General features: G+C 46.5%; 1 protein-coding gene across 1 annotated transcript in view; it reads right to left on the minus strand.

The window, feature by feature from the left end:
* Window positions 1-282: 282 nt before the first annotated feature.
* Window positions 283-16,239, minus strand: part of LOC135397247 (uncharacterized) — a 180,004-nt gene continuing 164,047 nt past the window's right edge. Inside the window, exons 5-9 of the mRNA XM_064628692.1 lie at window positions 12,078-12,232; window positions 6,743-6,879; window positions 6,588-6,655; window positions 1,498-1,703; window positions 283-642 (exon numbers count right to left, since the gene is read on the minus strand). Coding sequence (XP_064484762.1) covers window positions 623-642; window positions 1,498-1,703; window positions 6,588-6,655; window positions 6,743-6,879; window positions 12,078-12,232 — 586 coding nt within the window. The 3' untranslated portion in view covers window positions 283-622. The remainder of the gene's footprint in view (window positions 643-1,497; window positions 1,704-6,587; window positions 6,656-6,742; window positions 6,880-12,077; window positions 12,233-16,239) is intronic.

The raw sequence follows: 16,239 nt of genomic DNA on the forward strand, positions 1-16,239 counted from the left end.
TACCCATGACTGATTTGAAGTCATCTGTTCAGACTGTGACAACAGTGCTTCAGTTCAGAATTGCACCTTTCCTAAGTATAGGACACTTGAAAAAGAAGTAACATTGGTAAAATATTGGTAAAATTTATCTTGTGAGACCGTATATACTCCGCGAGCGCACACTGTCATTGACGAGCGCACTTTGCAAATACTTCGCTACGCTTTCAAACAAGGGAGACGTGCACACATTTTACGTGAGGCTTGGTCTACGAACCATGAAATAAATCTCGTATTGCACACCCACATATAGTCGCAAACGGTTTAATACCAATTTGTACAGCAATATTTACAGCAAAATGTTATGCCCTAGTTTACATATTCTAGATACACGACACTGCGTGGCGTGGTTTTGCGTTACATTTTACAGTACCCTGTTGAACATCTAGCAAGCATAGTAGTTCAGAACTCTGCAGATACACAACATTTGCGGGTGGCTTCGAGAAACACAACAGTAGAATCAACTGTGACTTATGGTCTGGCGAGCAACAGCACGTTGTCGGCTACTCTCATATGTTATATCACGGGGGTCCGAATAAATTAAGTTCGCAAAAGATGTCGTCCGGAAAGATGCCTCAGAAGGCTTTCACAAAATTCTGTGATAACCTAGATGGAGTGAAGAATGAATGAGAAAAGTCGGTGTACTCTTGAACAGTCTCGGCAATCTCTAGCAGGGATGACATTGGGCTAATATTTTTTATTGATAATGCTGACCGTCTATTGATTATCTAAGGATGACGCAGAACAAAAACAAATGACACAAAGCATAGTGAAAAGTAGAACATACAAATTTGGATTATATCAAAATAAATGCAAGGTTACAAAGCAAAGGTTACGCAGCAGTTCAAGAGCAAAACTGGGTGTTACAACGGTACAATTGATGGGGAAAAGATGAAGACTACGCATATATGTGTGAAATAGCAGTGAGGAACAAGTAGATGTCAGGGGGCGTTTTCCATTCGGCTGCGGTACGATAAGCAAACGAGAACTGGTATGCACTAACATGGGATGCGGGTAAATGCAGGTGACGACTTGGCTATAGCTTTGGCTAATAATACACACGCGATGTAATAGACACGCGCATGTCGGATCAATGTAGACAAAAACTGCGGGTAAACTTTCGCATATTAGCCAGAGCTTAGCACATTGCTGAAGTCAATATCAAAATGGACCGCAATGTGCACGGGCAATTTTCCAGCAGATATCCCGAAATACCCAAAGGAACTTCCACAGTGGCCATGTAGCCGTTGAGCTGATGTTATGAACAGATGTGTATAACGGCAATGCGACTATTGATTTACTGACAGTAATTTCAGCTTCCTGGTGCGAATGCATGTTCACAAACAAATAAGCGAACGTTTCAACTTGGGTTCACCTCAATCGTAAGCCAGAACAACTTAAGAGAAAACGCAATTTCCTTGCTGCTTCACGGGCAGTGTAATTGCACCAAATGCTACTCACCACCTATCTCTATGGTGTCTGTGGGGATGTTAACCTCTCTCTTCGCGCTAATTTGGTTCCGCTTCAGGTAGTCGCTGAAAGCCTGTACCAGGTCGTTTGAGTCAGGAACCGCTTGCAGCGTTCCGTCCGTACTGCGCCTTTGCCTCCATAATAAGACGAAGTACACGTGTACGGTAGTGATGCCACTCGATGCACGTAGAACGCAGCTATAGAAGCGAACACAATTCATGAGAGACGGTAAACTGTACATGTACCTTGCGTGCAAACGGTAAAGAGTAGCATCGACTATTACAGGTCCAACTGCACCACACTCAAAATGTAATCAGCCACTCTGAGCCTCGATCTATTACATGTTGCACACGATCCACCTGATCTGCTCTCTTAAAGAGGAAAGCTTGTAGGAGGCGAAAACAATAGCCATTCAAGAAAAATCATACAGCGTCTTCATTCTTGATCGGAGGTAGGAGGCGGGGGAGTTGGTGATGATCCATCGCAAAACACTGCAACTTTGACGCAGCGTTTTGCGGTGCGATCTTCGCTCTTTCCTCTGCGTTGTCTACCATTGCTTACATACTCGCTGCCCGAACTGCAGTGAACAGATGACACTTGCTTATTTCTCATGGACAGGCGGTATACTGGTTAGGATCACACCACGGAAGTTGTTCGGAGTACAGCCCATCTCGGCGTGTACGTTCTCTCCTCTCCGCTTGGCAGGGGTTTATGATCACCTATGGATCGCTGTACGCGCTTGCTTCCAGGGTTCTTCTCTGTGCCAGAGGACGTTTGATGGCAATCGTTTGTAATAAAGCGGACGGATTAATGCTATTTATTTCCCGATTTTTACAATGATCTATTTATGGTGTGGGACAAAGACTATTGCACTATACTTTATTGCAGACTGGTCTTATTAGTGTCCTGTAGGAGTCTAGTTTGATTTCGGTGGCTCACGATGCAGGAAGCATACCTTTTTAAATGCCCTATAGCGCATTGTATTCAATATGGCTATCCCATTTGAGGTTGGAAGTAATTATTAGGCTGGCCAATTATTTTACCTCATTTACTACTTAAGTACAGGGTGGGTGCAGATAAAGTAGCCCCATATTTATGAACGTATGGCGTTCCTTACTTACCGCATGAACTTCCAGTGGCGCAGGATGAGGCATTTATACGATGAAAACGAAAAAAAAAAAAAATCGTGGCAACGAAGCTCTACGAAATAACAAAGTTAGCCACGAAAACTTGGCTCTCTGAGCATCCCGAATTGCCTGCACCAATGTCAATATGACAGGCTTTCCGCGGTTGTGCCCAGTCACCGCTAGGGGTGCAACTGGTGGAGAAACCCAGGAGAAACCAGCGGTGGCACCCCTAGCGGTGGCTAAACGCAACTCTGCTACGACTGTCATGCCACATGGGAAATGCACGGAGAACAAAGTTTGCGTGGCTAACGTGCTTATTACGCAGAGTTTGATTACAACGATTTTTTGAAAACTTTCTATCGCGTGAATGCATTGTCGTGCGCCGGCGGAATGCAGGGAACGCGCCATGTGCGAAAATGTGAGGCTACTTTATCTGCACCCACCCTGTACATCAGCTGTGTTACCAGCCGAATACTGAAATGCCTTTGGTGTCTTTTTATTTGAGAATTCTGGCCAGCAGCGGAGTTGCTTGTAAACATTTGTACAGTTGCCATGGAAGAGGGGAGGACCTCGATATTCCCAGTTGCGAAATCCCCGATCTTGAAATTCACATGAGAGAACTGATGTTCTGAGGCTGGAACAACATAGAAGGGACAATCACATACAAGGCCGAGTTCGAGCAAGTTCGAGTCCTACAGCTGGCTAACCTTTTCAGTGACTTTCATCTTTCATCGTTGAAATTCACGTTCTCGAAACAAGTAAAATCAAGGAGAATGCTCGATTGCTTTGTAACATGGTATGCCGTGTTTTAAAAACACGACATCGCTATTTGACCACTCAAATTCACTTGTTTTCGATGTCTGTCCAAGTCGTATTAGCGAACGAAAGCCACATTTTAGCAGCCGTTAGGCTTAGCGGGGCGGACACGACGGAGCGCAGCATGTTGGTTAGTTTATTATTAGGTTAGTCCAAGTTCGGTGTTTGCACTTTTATGTCCAGGTTAGTCTCAGATCCCCGTTGGCAGTTTCCCGCGCGCGAATGTGCATTTTATAGTCAGATAACATTTATTTTGCATCGGGGATTTGGATCACTTTATTACGAGGTACACCCATGGAAAAGCAGTCGTTGCACGGGGTCGGCTAAATAATGCCTTCTTGGCTAGGCACAATTACGGTTCAGTTACTACGAATGCAGTTTATATTATAATGATCTCAGGTGTTGTCTACTGCTCTGTCACCTATTGAACCGAACAGCTTTTTGCGTCGAGCGCTTATTTTTCGCACCCTTATTTTCCCTTTTAGTTTTGCTCCTACATTTCATTGTTCAGACTGCGCATGAAGTGGACGAAAGTAAAGGGTCCAGGAGGAGGACGACGAAGCGACATTATTCTAAGTGGATGAGGACATATCGCTGGACGTGTCAGACTCTATACTCGTTTGTCTTGGGACACCCTAACTGACGGCTTTGCCCCAACATCACCTTCATTCAAAGGCCCTCCATCAGCTAGTGCACACGCAATTCCGTGTCAGCTACACAGATGTCTCTGATTACATGGCATGCGGAACATTTGTCGAAGAAATAGCGAGCAAACGCTGCACTGTTCATTGGTCACCTCGACAGCAGCAGCCATACCGTGGATAGGAATGACAGACAACCAGTTCATTTGCGGCAACACGATACTCAGTGGTATAGTAAGGAGCTGCAATTTGTAGTAAGCGACCGCCAGACGAGATCGACAAAGATCATTACGCAATTGCTGGAGTTTCCTTCTTGCACTCAGAAGCAAAAAGAGAATAACCGTGGAAGTAAGAGAAATTAGAGATGAGAAAAAAAAAAACACACTAACGAGAGCACTCGCAGGAAACGAGTGCCTTCAGTGGCCCCACGCAGTTTCTAGTGGCTGAAACAGGAGCACGAAAGTTGTATTTTGTGCCGAATAAGACTCGTGTTGGAAAGGTTGATTGCGCAGCGTGATAAGAGGACCCATAGGTTACGAAGACTCTGTACCACGTGGTGCTAAAAAAAGAAAGAAACGGAAAGGGCACGGGTATTCTGTTATCGATCGCTTTAGCTCGCGCTATGGACCCCTAATAGTCCCTAGTCATGCATCCAACGAGATTTTTTGTTGCATGAAGCTCACATTGACTCACTGATGCAGGAAGAGATAAGGCATATGCGACTCATGTACTGCTTGCGACATGAGTCTGAAATCGACAGCTCGCTGTCTGAAATCTCCAGGGAGGCTAAGTTCGTTCAGTGTAGAGGTACCTTGATGCGTCGAGAAAAATAATCGGAACGCGTCTATTGGACAGCGGGCAGCACCGTGCGCAGCGCTGTCAAATAGGCGCGTTCCGATTACTTATGTCGACGCATCAAATTATCGCTACACTCTTACAAAAAGGGTGTACAGTAACTCCTTTTTGGGGAGTACACCCTTGCCACATATACCACTCCCTTTGCAGTGTAGCAATTACTCTCCGGTAGGGAGTTAAAGGGTCGCCTCACTCCCTGCAGGGAGTGAGGAGAAACAACTGCCGAACCTGTTGTCAGACCGTTCCGTTTTGACCAGTCGAAGGTGCCATTAGCCTCCCAGGTGTTTCTTCCGTCTAATAGACTCGTACGGCACACTGCCCACTTTCACAACACCATAATGGTACAGCGCATTCAGCGGTAGCACAGCCAATACGGGCTGCTGAACCTTCGAATTGAAGCTTTCAGACAAGTGTGCCGCAAGCAGTATCAGGATGCGTTGAATAAGACATATTGGCTTGCGATTTTTCTCAAGTTGATGACAGTGCGTAATTCGGACTTGCCTTTTTAAAATTCCGCATTATTTAACCGCACGAAGCAACTGGAGCCACGTTCCGTGCACAGACGTCTGGAGATGGAGAGACGACAGCATGAAAGAGTGAGCGATGGAGAAGGTAAAGTCTAGAAAAGCGCAAACTCGCTTGCGTTTGCAAAACACACGCATAAAAAAAGAAAGAAAAATAACACGTTGAAAAATTGTCGCAAAGGGGCACGCGCGAGTTTTTGAGGCTGCATTCCAGTGATTAGTAAAGTTAGTTGCTGATGTGAGCTGTCTTTTTGTCGTTTAATTGTTGCCCACGCTGGAGCCTTCTTCATCGTCAGCTTACCCGCATTTAAGTTTAACTCAAGACAAATAACAATGTAATTACGTGCAGTGGTTCTGCCACCATCAATGTGTTATGTGGTCTGGCTTTGTAAGACAGCACTCTAAGACACGAGACATAATGAGGCTTGGACAACCTAACAATTTACCACAACAGAACCATTTGTGCGTCCTTCTTCACTGTGTTGCACAAAGCAGCGAGGGAGCAAGACACCTTAGCAAAAAGCTCAGTAAAATCTGCGGTGTTCAGTTACTCCTCCTCTGGCCGTCAGGAACAATGAAATATATTTTTTCTTGTGGAGGTGACTAGGTGGCTTCGAAGATGCTTATTCATAGCTGTTAGCTATCTAAAATTACCCTTACAAGTCTGCAGAAACTATGTTCCAGGGGATAAAATATGATCCGCGCACCATGCTGCACCGGTGGGAACTTGGGAACTGCTAGCGAACATGCGCTCACGTTGCTAATTATCTGAGAGGCGCAGGCGCTTATTAACAGCGTTTGAAGGTAATCACGCTATACACGCTACATGCGATTCAGGGTCACTCCCAAAAATGACGCGCTACCTAAACCACCCCTTTGCAATCCCGGCTGTAGCAATTCCGCAAATGCTTTTTCGCTGTATCTGAGCTTATACTTGCCCCTTGGGAGGCGACGCGGTATGTTTAAATAAGGCGTTCCACAGAATAAAATACACAAGCTAAAAGCCACATGTACACAAACGGAAAGTTTGCAAACTTTCGCTGAAATGCGCCCGGTTTGCCCGGGTATCGATTCATAGATTTTCATCAAACGTTGAGGAACCCATTTCCTTTTCTTACGCGAAATCTTCGACGAGGGATCCCGAATAAGAGCTCTCCGTGCTCATATTTCCAAAGACGGCGTCCATCTGCAAAAAAAAAAAAAAAAAAAAGAGAAAAAATAAAGTGAGAGAAGAAGGGTATGTTCACATCGCGACTGCGAACTCCGCACCCACCTTTTCCGTTAATCCCCTGATGATGTTCTCTCTATAAGCAGCGACTTCTGTAGGATTTCCTTTAAAGCAGTAACTTTCGTTTGTCGACTTCAGCTGGAACGAACCGTCATATCCGACCAGAATCCCCCGTGCAGTTTCTAAAGCAAGGGATGGATCTTATATGAGCGCTGGGCAAAATTGACAAGCCCAGAGAAAACAGAGAGAAACTGTCGCGTATTGGGAATCAACGCGTGAATAGGACATTGAAAGTCTGGAGAAATGCGTCCGGCACGAAATGTGGTCGTGGAGTTGAAGGGAGCTGCAGCGTATTGCTGCTGTTTCGTCGTCTGCAAGTCTGACTTTACCTCGTGAGGCGGCCGGGTAGCACTGACTTCCGTCTCGTGGATTGCGTTTCTCGTTACTACTGTATCTCTCTCCTGTCAGCCTAATAGACAAACTTGGTTCTCCGCGTTATTACTATTACAGTATCAGCCTCCCTGCAATGCTCTGCATCGACTTTCTCCCTCTCAATTGCCCATCCCACTGTTCTTGGTGGGGTCGATGTTCCCTCTTCTGTTTCACCCGAGCAGGCTCCGGTATCATTATCTGGCCCGAACGACTCTCATTCACCATCCTCGATTTGTGTATTGCGTGGTCCCTCGTTTCCCTTTCCTCTGAGATCCACTTGTGACAATGTGTATCATTAGCCGAAAGCTGAGATGTGATAAGTTCCATAAAGAGTCATTTTTTACAGCGGCAGCTGCTAACGGGAAGGTCTCAGGAGAACGCCGTGTCTGTGGAACGAAAACCCCTTCGCCTCTCCGCGCCAGAGAGGACGAAAACAGAGTGACAGGTAGCGCAGTTGTGGAAAGGGAGAGCGGTGCGAGAGGGCGGTAGCTGCGTGCGGGGCAGGGGAATCAAAAGGAAGCACACATTAAGGTGTTTTAACGCATCGGAAGCCTTCCAGGGGAACAAACCAAAAACAAACAAGAAGCTTTCAAGTCCAAGATCAGCAACGTAGTCCCATGCACTCTAAAGGAATCAGGTGCTTGGCGTACCTCAGTTTTGGAACCGTTATCGTAAAGACCTTCCAATCTGCTAAATCTCTTCTAATCATTCCAATCATTCTAAGCTTCCCTACTGTAACGGCGCTGCGGTAAGTAAACTTACGAGGGTGAGCAGTTTGATGCCACAGGGACAACGACGCCGATGCGTTTTTCGCATTACCTTGATTCCTTGACGCTTGTACCATTACGATAATTAAAAGTTGTGGAAACCCGGTGTTTCCACAACCTCGGGGCGTCAGTCCGTCCGTTCCGTCGCCAAGGAAGACACAGCAAACGAAAAGGGTTCAAACAACAAACAAGGTTTATTCCATACCTTCTCACAGCAAGCAAGGCAGCCACAACTCAAGGAGCCGAACCCAAAAAAGAGGCCGTGGTTTTCGTGCCTGTCCCTTATATAGCCCTTTTACGCCCCCTACTTCTGGGACGCGTGACCCCATTCCGCTTATCTGGTGTTTTACACACGTGCCGCTCAGTGACGCCCACACTCCCCCCTCCCTAAGTCCATCTACACAGGAGTCTCAAACGTCTGGCATGTCAAGGACCACGTCTTCCTGTGTCTTCCTTGGCGACGGAACGGACGGACTGACGCCCCGAGGTTGTGGAAACACCGGGTTTCCACAACTGGCGCCCAACGTTTGGGGTCACAGTTCGTCCGTTCGACAGCGGGGAGGACGCAGCACGCGTTGTTAATTTTTCCTTTGGTACGTTTTTTTTCTTTTCTTTCAGTCAGGACCCGCCGGTTTGTTTGTGTTCTTTTTCCGGGGTGTCACTTTTTCTTTTCTGAGCTAGCGTTTTGTTTGAGTGTGTTTTTCAGTGCTTCAGAGCTCCCACTCGGTGCCCGAGCCCCGGAGCCGATGCACCATTCGCCGCCAGGCAGATACAACCTCCGGAACAAAGGCCCTGTTCATCAGCGGTATCGTTCAGAGGAGAGACTGGTTTCGGACAACTCGGCGCCTTCGGAGCCGAAAGGACCAGCCGGGGGCAAAGGAGCACATGCAGTGCCTCCGTCCCAAGGTACGTCAATTACGGTATCTGCAGTGCCTGCAGTGCCGCAGTTGGACTCCGCTATAACGACAGAACTCTTGTCACGCATGACGGAGTTATGTTCGTTGGTGGCACAACGCCTTGATGCCGGGTCGGTTTCACCGCCGCAGACACAAGCGCCCCTGCGACTGAATTTACCGGTCCCTACCTTCTCAGGGTACACCGATAAAAAGTCGGTCGCAGACTTCTTGGATGACCTTACAGCCTATCAGACTGGTATGGGAATCTCAGATGAAGTCCTGATACAACGCATCCTGCAGGTTGCTTTGATCGGAGACGCCGCTCGCTGGCTTCGGCTGCAGTCGAGGTTTACGTCCGTTCAGGACTTTCATAAGCGGTTTAAGAGCGAATTTCTTCCACCGGATTACGAATATCGTATCCTGGAGGAGCTGCATAAGCGTACTCAGCATCCAGATGAGACCTTAGCAGAATTCGTTCGGGCCTTGCAAGACCTGTATAGCAGAGCAGAACCTACTGCTACAGAAGAGCAGCGTGTGACGCGGGCTATCCGTCAGTGTCATCCTCGCTACCGGCCCTATCTTCGAGCCCATCGCTTTAATAGCCTTGAGGCGCTGGCGCAAGAGGCTCGCTCAATTGAAGGAGACCTCTTAGCGGAACTCGACTATCGGGCCCCACGTTGGGCGCCAGTTGTGGAAACCCGGTGTTTCCACAACCTCGGGGCGTCAGTCCGTCCGTTCCGTCGCCAAGGAAGACACAGCAAACGAAAAGGGTTCAAACAACAAACAAGGTTTATTCCATACCTTCTCACAGCAAGCAAGGCAGCCACAACTCAAGGAGCCGAACCCAAAAAAGAGGCCGTGGTTTTCGTGCCTGTCCCTTATATAGCCCTTTTACGCCCCCTACTTCTGGGACGCGTGACCCCATTCCGCTTATCTGGTGTTTTACACACGTGCCGCTCAGTGACGCCCACAAAGTTGAACGTGATGAGTTGCAGCAGTGTCGAAATGAGGGGATACTACACGCGGGAGCCACAGAACACACTAAAAGGACAGCAGACCGAGGGAATATTAGCGAAGTGTCCCATCAACCGCGAGACATAGCGACAAGAGTGAGAACACGAAAACGTGCTCTTTGCCGACGTCCCTCGAAGTCACCATTCACGCCGCGACTTCGCACCAGGCGTAAACAAGTGGGAACCAGGTATTAGAGAACACGTACCCGACCCCAACCTGACAAGGTTTCGCGTTTGCTCGGCGTGTCTACGTTCGCTACGCGACGGCAAGATCCCAGCACTTGCAACGTGCCAAGGCATCGTCTATCCGGCCACGCCGACCGATTTGCCGGTGCTCGACCTGGTGAGTGCTCGACCAGATCTTTCCGCGAATGCCGTTTATGTAAATCCTCGATCATGCCGTTTATGCAGATCCTCGATCATGCCCTCATGCATGGTGGAGGTCAATACGGCATTAATGGCTCAGCTATAATAACCCTGAAGGAGAGATAGCATGCAGGTTAGCTGGTGGTACATGAAGGAAAGGAACTCCGAGACAAGGAAACGACGTTCGGAGAGACGGTGTTGTCCTGTGCACGTCTGCCCCCCCCCCCTCTTGTCTCGGAGTTCCCTTCCAGCAATTAATAACCTTTCTGCAAACATATCACAAACATCTTAAAAACAAATTTGCAGACTTCACGAAAAGTGTAGCGAGATTTAGCGCCAATGCCAAACGTTACGTCAGCGTCAGCAAAAGCCACTAACTGCTGCCGCTGAATATCGCAGCACCTACCGTGATCGTCTGCAAATTTTTCTCTGCTCCTCCATTTCAGATTTCTGTCCGGTGACCTGGACGTACATGCCGTGCACCTTCTGGGTACTTCACCCAGTGTAGGAGGTGCCAACTCTCTCATCATTCATCAGTGTCCTTGTTGACTTTTCACCGGAGCACGTATGACGTTTACTTGAGGCCTCGAAAATTTCTTGTTGCAGAATGAATGATTACCGTTACCTTGACATCAACACAAAAGGTACGGGCGTCATCCCTTGCGTCGTTCGTGATTTATGACTCATCAGATGGTTTTTTAATGTCTGCTTGTGAAAACGAATGCTAACTTACGCTTGTTTGAACTGTCGTCACGCAAGCGCATGAATCGTGCTCGAATAATACTCACGTATATCAGAAAAACTTGCAGTTTTTTTTTTTCATCTCATTCGTTACAGAATTTTTATAAAAAATCTAGCGGAGCAAAATAGATGCAGGTTTTGCAGTTGAGCCGAACATAGCGAACATTCTCTCGAGGAAAGCATGTAATTACAAGATCACTAATTACCTAACATTCATTAGGGAATTTCACGCACAAGTGAGGTAACAGAACGGGAGATATTCCTCGTTGAAAGCCATTTCATGTTTAAAAAAACCTTAAACGCGCACGTGCGTTGATATCAATCGCTGAATTTCGCTATGCAAATGCGCCGAAACAAGAACTACGCACTTTTCGAGCGCAGAAAGAGCGACAGGCAATCCACGTGAGAGGGCCACGTGCTTTGGAGCGATGGAGCTGATTGGTGTAGGAGCTAATCTGTTGACTACATATACCGCTCTCCGACTCAGATAAGGCGAAGGTCGCGTCATTTCTGCGCTCGAAAAGTGCTTAGTTCTTGTTTCGGCTCATTTGCATAGCGAAATTCAGCGATGGATATTTCAACACACGTGCGCGTCTAATGGTTTTTTAAACATATAATGGCTTTCAACGTTCTATTATCTTGGTTGTGCGCGAAATTTCTTAATTAAAAAGTTAATTAATGAATCTTAGGTAATTAGTCATCTTGTAGTTACACACTTTCTTCGAGAGAATGTTCGCCTGGCCATATAACTCAACTGCAAAAGCGGCATCTATTTTGCTCTACTAGTTTTTTTTATAAGAATTCTGTAACGCATAAAACACACACACACACACATCCATAATGTATAAGTGATTAAAGGCTTCGGTTGCATCGACCACAATTTTCTTCAGGGAAGGTACAGGACGTGCCCGTACGAAGAAGAAGGAAAAGAGACTTGCTCACTCAATACTTTACACCGAAGGTACACAGTCAACGTGGTTATGCATACTAGAGAATTCCCATCGCTCTATGGGAGACGAAAAACCATTTCTCCTCAGCAGCATCATTGGCAAATCACTCCGCCGCCAGAAGAAATACCCAAACTAACAAAGGCACTGAGCAGAGTAGCATATGCTGTTCAAGTATGCGGCGCGCTGGGAACATTATGCAAAGCAGATCGCCTTACCGTTCCGTACGAGTAGAGCCACGCTGGCGCAGCATATCACAACACCGAGAAGAACGAGAAAGAAAAAGACGCACACCAAGCGTGTTGTAAGCCGCCTACGGTACAATCGGCTTTTCCGCTGCAGGCTGGCTTCAAGTTCGTGAAGCCGTGTAGACCTGAAATACAGAGAAAATCGCGTAAGGTCAGACTACCTCGCATTTCGATTCTTTTTGTGTTCTTCAGTTCAACTTCTATTGCACTTGTTGACTGTTGAGCTGGTTTTGTGTGTTGATACCGGGCCACTACATCCAATGAGCCACAAAATCCAACGTGTCAGTTAATGCTCCTTCACATTCAATCCACTTTGGATGTAGAGACTGCCATTTAACCGCCATTGGAATGAACCAGATGTACCTGAGTACCGTACAGAAAGTACTGTATTTTAAATACTTTTCTTGGTATTTTAGTATAATACTCCGCACTTTTTTCGGAAGGCGTTTATACTTTATTTTCAGTAACTTATACTCACTACTCTAATTACTTTTTGTTCGTTTTGTGTGTCCTCACATGATGTTTAACTTCCCAACCTTTTTGTGCCTCCGTTACATTGGGCTCAACCTTCCCCATGTAATCCATCCTCTGGTACAGCTCGAAGCAGAGTTAACTGGAACGCCGCTTCGACCGGCGGAACAAGAGGGGAGCCACCCTGGCGGCCTTTAGTAGAAATAAAGGGAGAGGGCGTTTCGACATTTCCATTCCAGTAGGAGAGGTGTTCGCTGTGGTGTGCCGAACAGTGCCGAATCAAGCTGGCGTTATCAACGCTGCTCCTGTTTGTGTTTTGGGCGTGCGATTGTGTCTGAGATAATGCAGAGAATCGATGTCATGGCACGCGCCTGGAAACAGGTTGGCGCATGGGCACGCGTCATCCGAAACGCTCATTGTGTGATCGAATGAAATGAATAACAACTTCTCTTTTGGAAAATTTACTGTGCTCAGAATAGAGGACGCGAAGAGGCTTGAAATAATTAACTATGGTAATGGCGAAACCATCGTGATGCGTTTTTAAATAATAATAAAACAATGCTTTCATGGTGTAGCATCTCGCGTTTCTCGGGAGTTTCTCGGAAGAACAGCCAATTAGTACACACAAATATTTGTGTGCATGCTGGCACACAGTGCAGGGGGTCACCGTGAAGGTTTTCTATTATTGGTGTAGTGAATGATGATCAGAGCTAGACAAATTCACCATGACCTTTGTCCTCACTTCAATTTCCGTCAGCAGAGGTTCGTCCCTACATCGACTGCATGTACCCCAAATTTGCCTCTCCCACCTTTCGTAAATCGCATTTTGATTCTTTTTTTGTCCCATATCAATCCCTTTTCTGAAAAATTTCCTCATCTGGATCTCTTCACCTTAATTTTAATTTTGGAAGTTTAGGAGAGGTGAGAAGCGACTGGTTCGCACGTGCTAACCCGGCGCGCGCCATCGGGATATCATCGATTCTTCGCGATCCCTCAGACAGGGTCGTCCAAAACAAACGAGCCCAGCGTTGATAACGCCAACCTGATTGCGCACTCTTCGGCACGCCACAGCGAACACCCCTCCGACTAGAATGGTAATGTCAAAACCTCCTCGCCATTTATTTCTACTAGACGCCGCCAGGGTGCCCCCTTGCTCCGCTGGTCGAAGCGGCGTTCCAGTTAACTCTGCTTCGAGCTGTACTATGTTGGGAACTCAAACCTTCTTTCCCGGCAGATTTGTTCTGAGGGGTTCATGCCATCTGTATTCAAGAGTCTTTCACCTGAGGATGCAGATAATTTGGGGATTCGTATTACGCAACTAGGACTTGCCGGGTTGGCAAGAGACCGCAGTGGCAGATTGCTAGATGTATTTACACGAATCAACGTTGACGCCGTCTTAACGAATTATGTGAACAGAAATGTTTCTTCCATTAGGGAGGTCACATGGTCTCGTAAATCCATTTTCGCTTTCCAAGCCTGTCCTTTATTTTTGTACATAGTCACTTTCCCCCGGAAACGGATGCGGAAGCAAAATACAGGGTGTCCCAGCTAAATGCGAACATATTTTTTTTTAAATATATATATGTCACTTTTTCCAAGATGAAATCAATTGCACTATTGCATATGCTGAAGGGCACTCCTTTATCGGGCATTAAACTCCTAAGGCAATGTCTTAATTAACTTTCAATAATTAACTTTTTTAATTATAAAAGCTACGAAGTTGTCCCAATGAGAACATCTGGTCCCTTCGGTCACCTGATACCGGAGCAGTTTTGAGAACAAAAATCCGTTCGATAGATTGTCCGCAAAAAATTCGTTAAGGAACACCTTTTTTTTTCTTTATTTTGTTCATTGCGCATCTTCGGAGACGCGTCTTTCCTTTACCCCCAATGTGAGAGGGTGAAGGGGCACAGTGCCGCCTCATGCGTGGAAGATTGGCTTTAACTTGCGGAAACAAACACAAACAAACGTATCGGGGGGTGGGGGGGGGGGGTATGTTTATTACGAAAAAGAGGCAGCAGAAAGGAAAGGTCAGCCAGACAGAAGTCGACTTGCTATTCCTTGCAGAAAAAAGAAAAAAAAAGGAGGAAGAAAAAGGAGACAAAAAAAAAAAAAACAGAAAGGGAAACATGGCACATGGGCAGCAGGGAGGCATGAGTGCACGATCGCTCAGAGGCAGTCTAGGAGCCCAGAGTCACCCGGGAAGCATACTAGCACTCTGGTAAAAATCTGGTATCGGGTGACTCTATCGGAACTGCCCTTACCTTGGGCTGCAGTTTCTGTTTTCTTTTAATCTTTTTCCAGGACGCAAGAGGCGATAGTGTGCACTTTCACCCTCTCACATTGGGGGTGAAGGAAAGAAAGGAAAGAAGGAAAGACGCTTCTCTAGAGATGCGCAATGAACAAAATAAAGAAAAAATTGTGTTCCTTCACGAATATTTTTGCGGACAATCTATCGAACGAATATTTGCTCTTTTTTTGATTGGGTGTTAGCGCCGCGAAGCAACTGTGGCTATGAGCAACGTACAGATGTGGACAGACGGAGAGAGGATAGCAGGAAGGAGTGGGGGACAGTGGGGTTAGTATGCGTCCTGGGCCGACTTCAGGGGGAACTGTGCCGACATTCGTCTGGAAAGTCTTCGGAAAACCCAGAGAAAACCTCAGACAGCACAGCCGGCGGTAGGATTCGAACCCACCACCTCCCAGTCTTCAGCACGACCTTGGTTACCACCAACGGCCGGACGCCTTAGCCCGCCGACCATGCCTAATTTTTGTTCTGAAAACGTCTCCGATATCAGGTGACCGAAGGGACCAGATGATCTCATTGGGACAACTTCGTAGCTTTTATAATTAAAAAGTTAATTATTGAAAGTTAATTAAGACATTGCCTTAGGAGTTCGCTAATGCCCTCCTAAGGAGTGTCCTTCAGCATATGGTATATTGCAATTGATTTCATCTCGGAAAAAGTGATATATATATTTTCTAAAAATATGTTCGCATTCAGCTGGGACACCCTGTATAATCAATCCTTCCGGTCATCGCCTGAGAGACTGCATTGTAGCATATGACTTTATGCGCCAGTGTTCCACTATTTCTGGCTTGTGTCAAGGGCCATCTCTCGATTGCTTGCCAAATTCCTCGGATAGCCTACCCGTACCATGTTCAACTATCTTTCCTAAAAGTCAATTGCCAGGACGTGATATATAGCTAATGATCGAAGTTATCTTTTCTAGTCTCGCAGGCACTTTTTCTGTTCCCGCACGACCGAATATCCATTACAATACAAGGAATGTCGATTAAGGAAGAGAGTCGTTCATCTCACGACAAGAAAATGACAAGACAAAATTAATGCTTTGTGAGCTATGCTAAGCGCAGCCTGTCTAGCCTATTTAGAAGGTATTTCCTCGTGTGCGCTCACGTTTTACGAACGAGTGCAAGTCCGTTCCATACAGCTATACTCTCTATTTGAACACTTGACGAATTGATTCTAAAGAAAAAAATCTTTTTCAAAATTTCCCCGTTTGCGAAGAGAGGAGCTAGGACTTCACCAAAGACATGTTCCGGATTTCGGACGGTATTTCATTCACGTGCACATAAATCTGAGGCCATCAATACCTTATGAATAGAACCATTGAACTATTGAATCGAACCAACATAGTCC

This window comes from Ornithodoros turicata, chromosome 1 (assembly GCF_037126465.1).
Source record: "Ornithodoros turicata isolate Travis chromosome 1, ASM3712646v1, whole genome shotgun sequence".
NCBI classification, from domain to species: Eukaryota; Metazoa; Arthropoda; class Arachnida; order Ixodida; family Argasidae; genus Ornithodoros; species Ornithodoros turicata.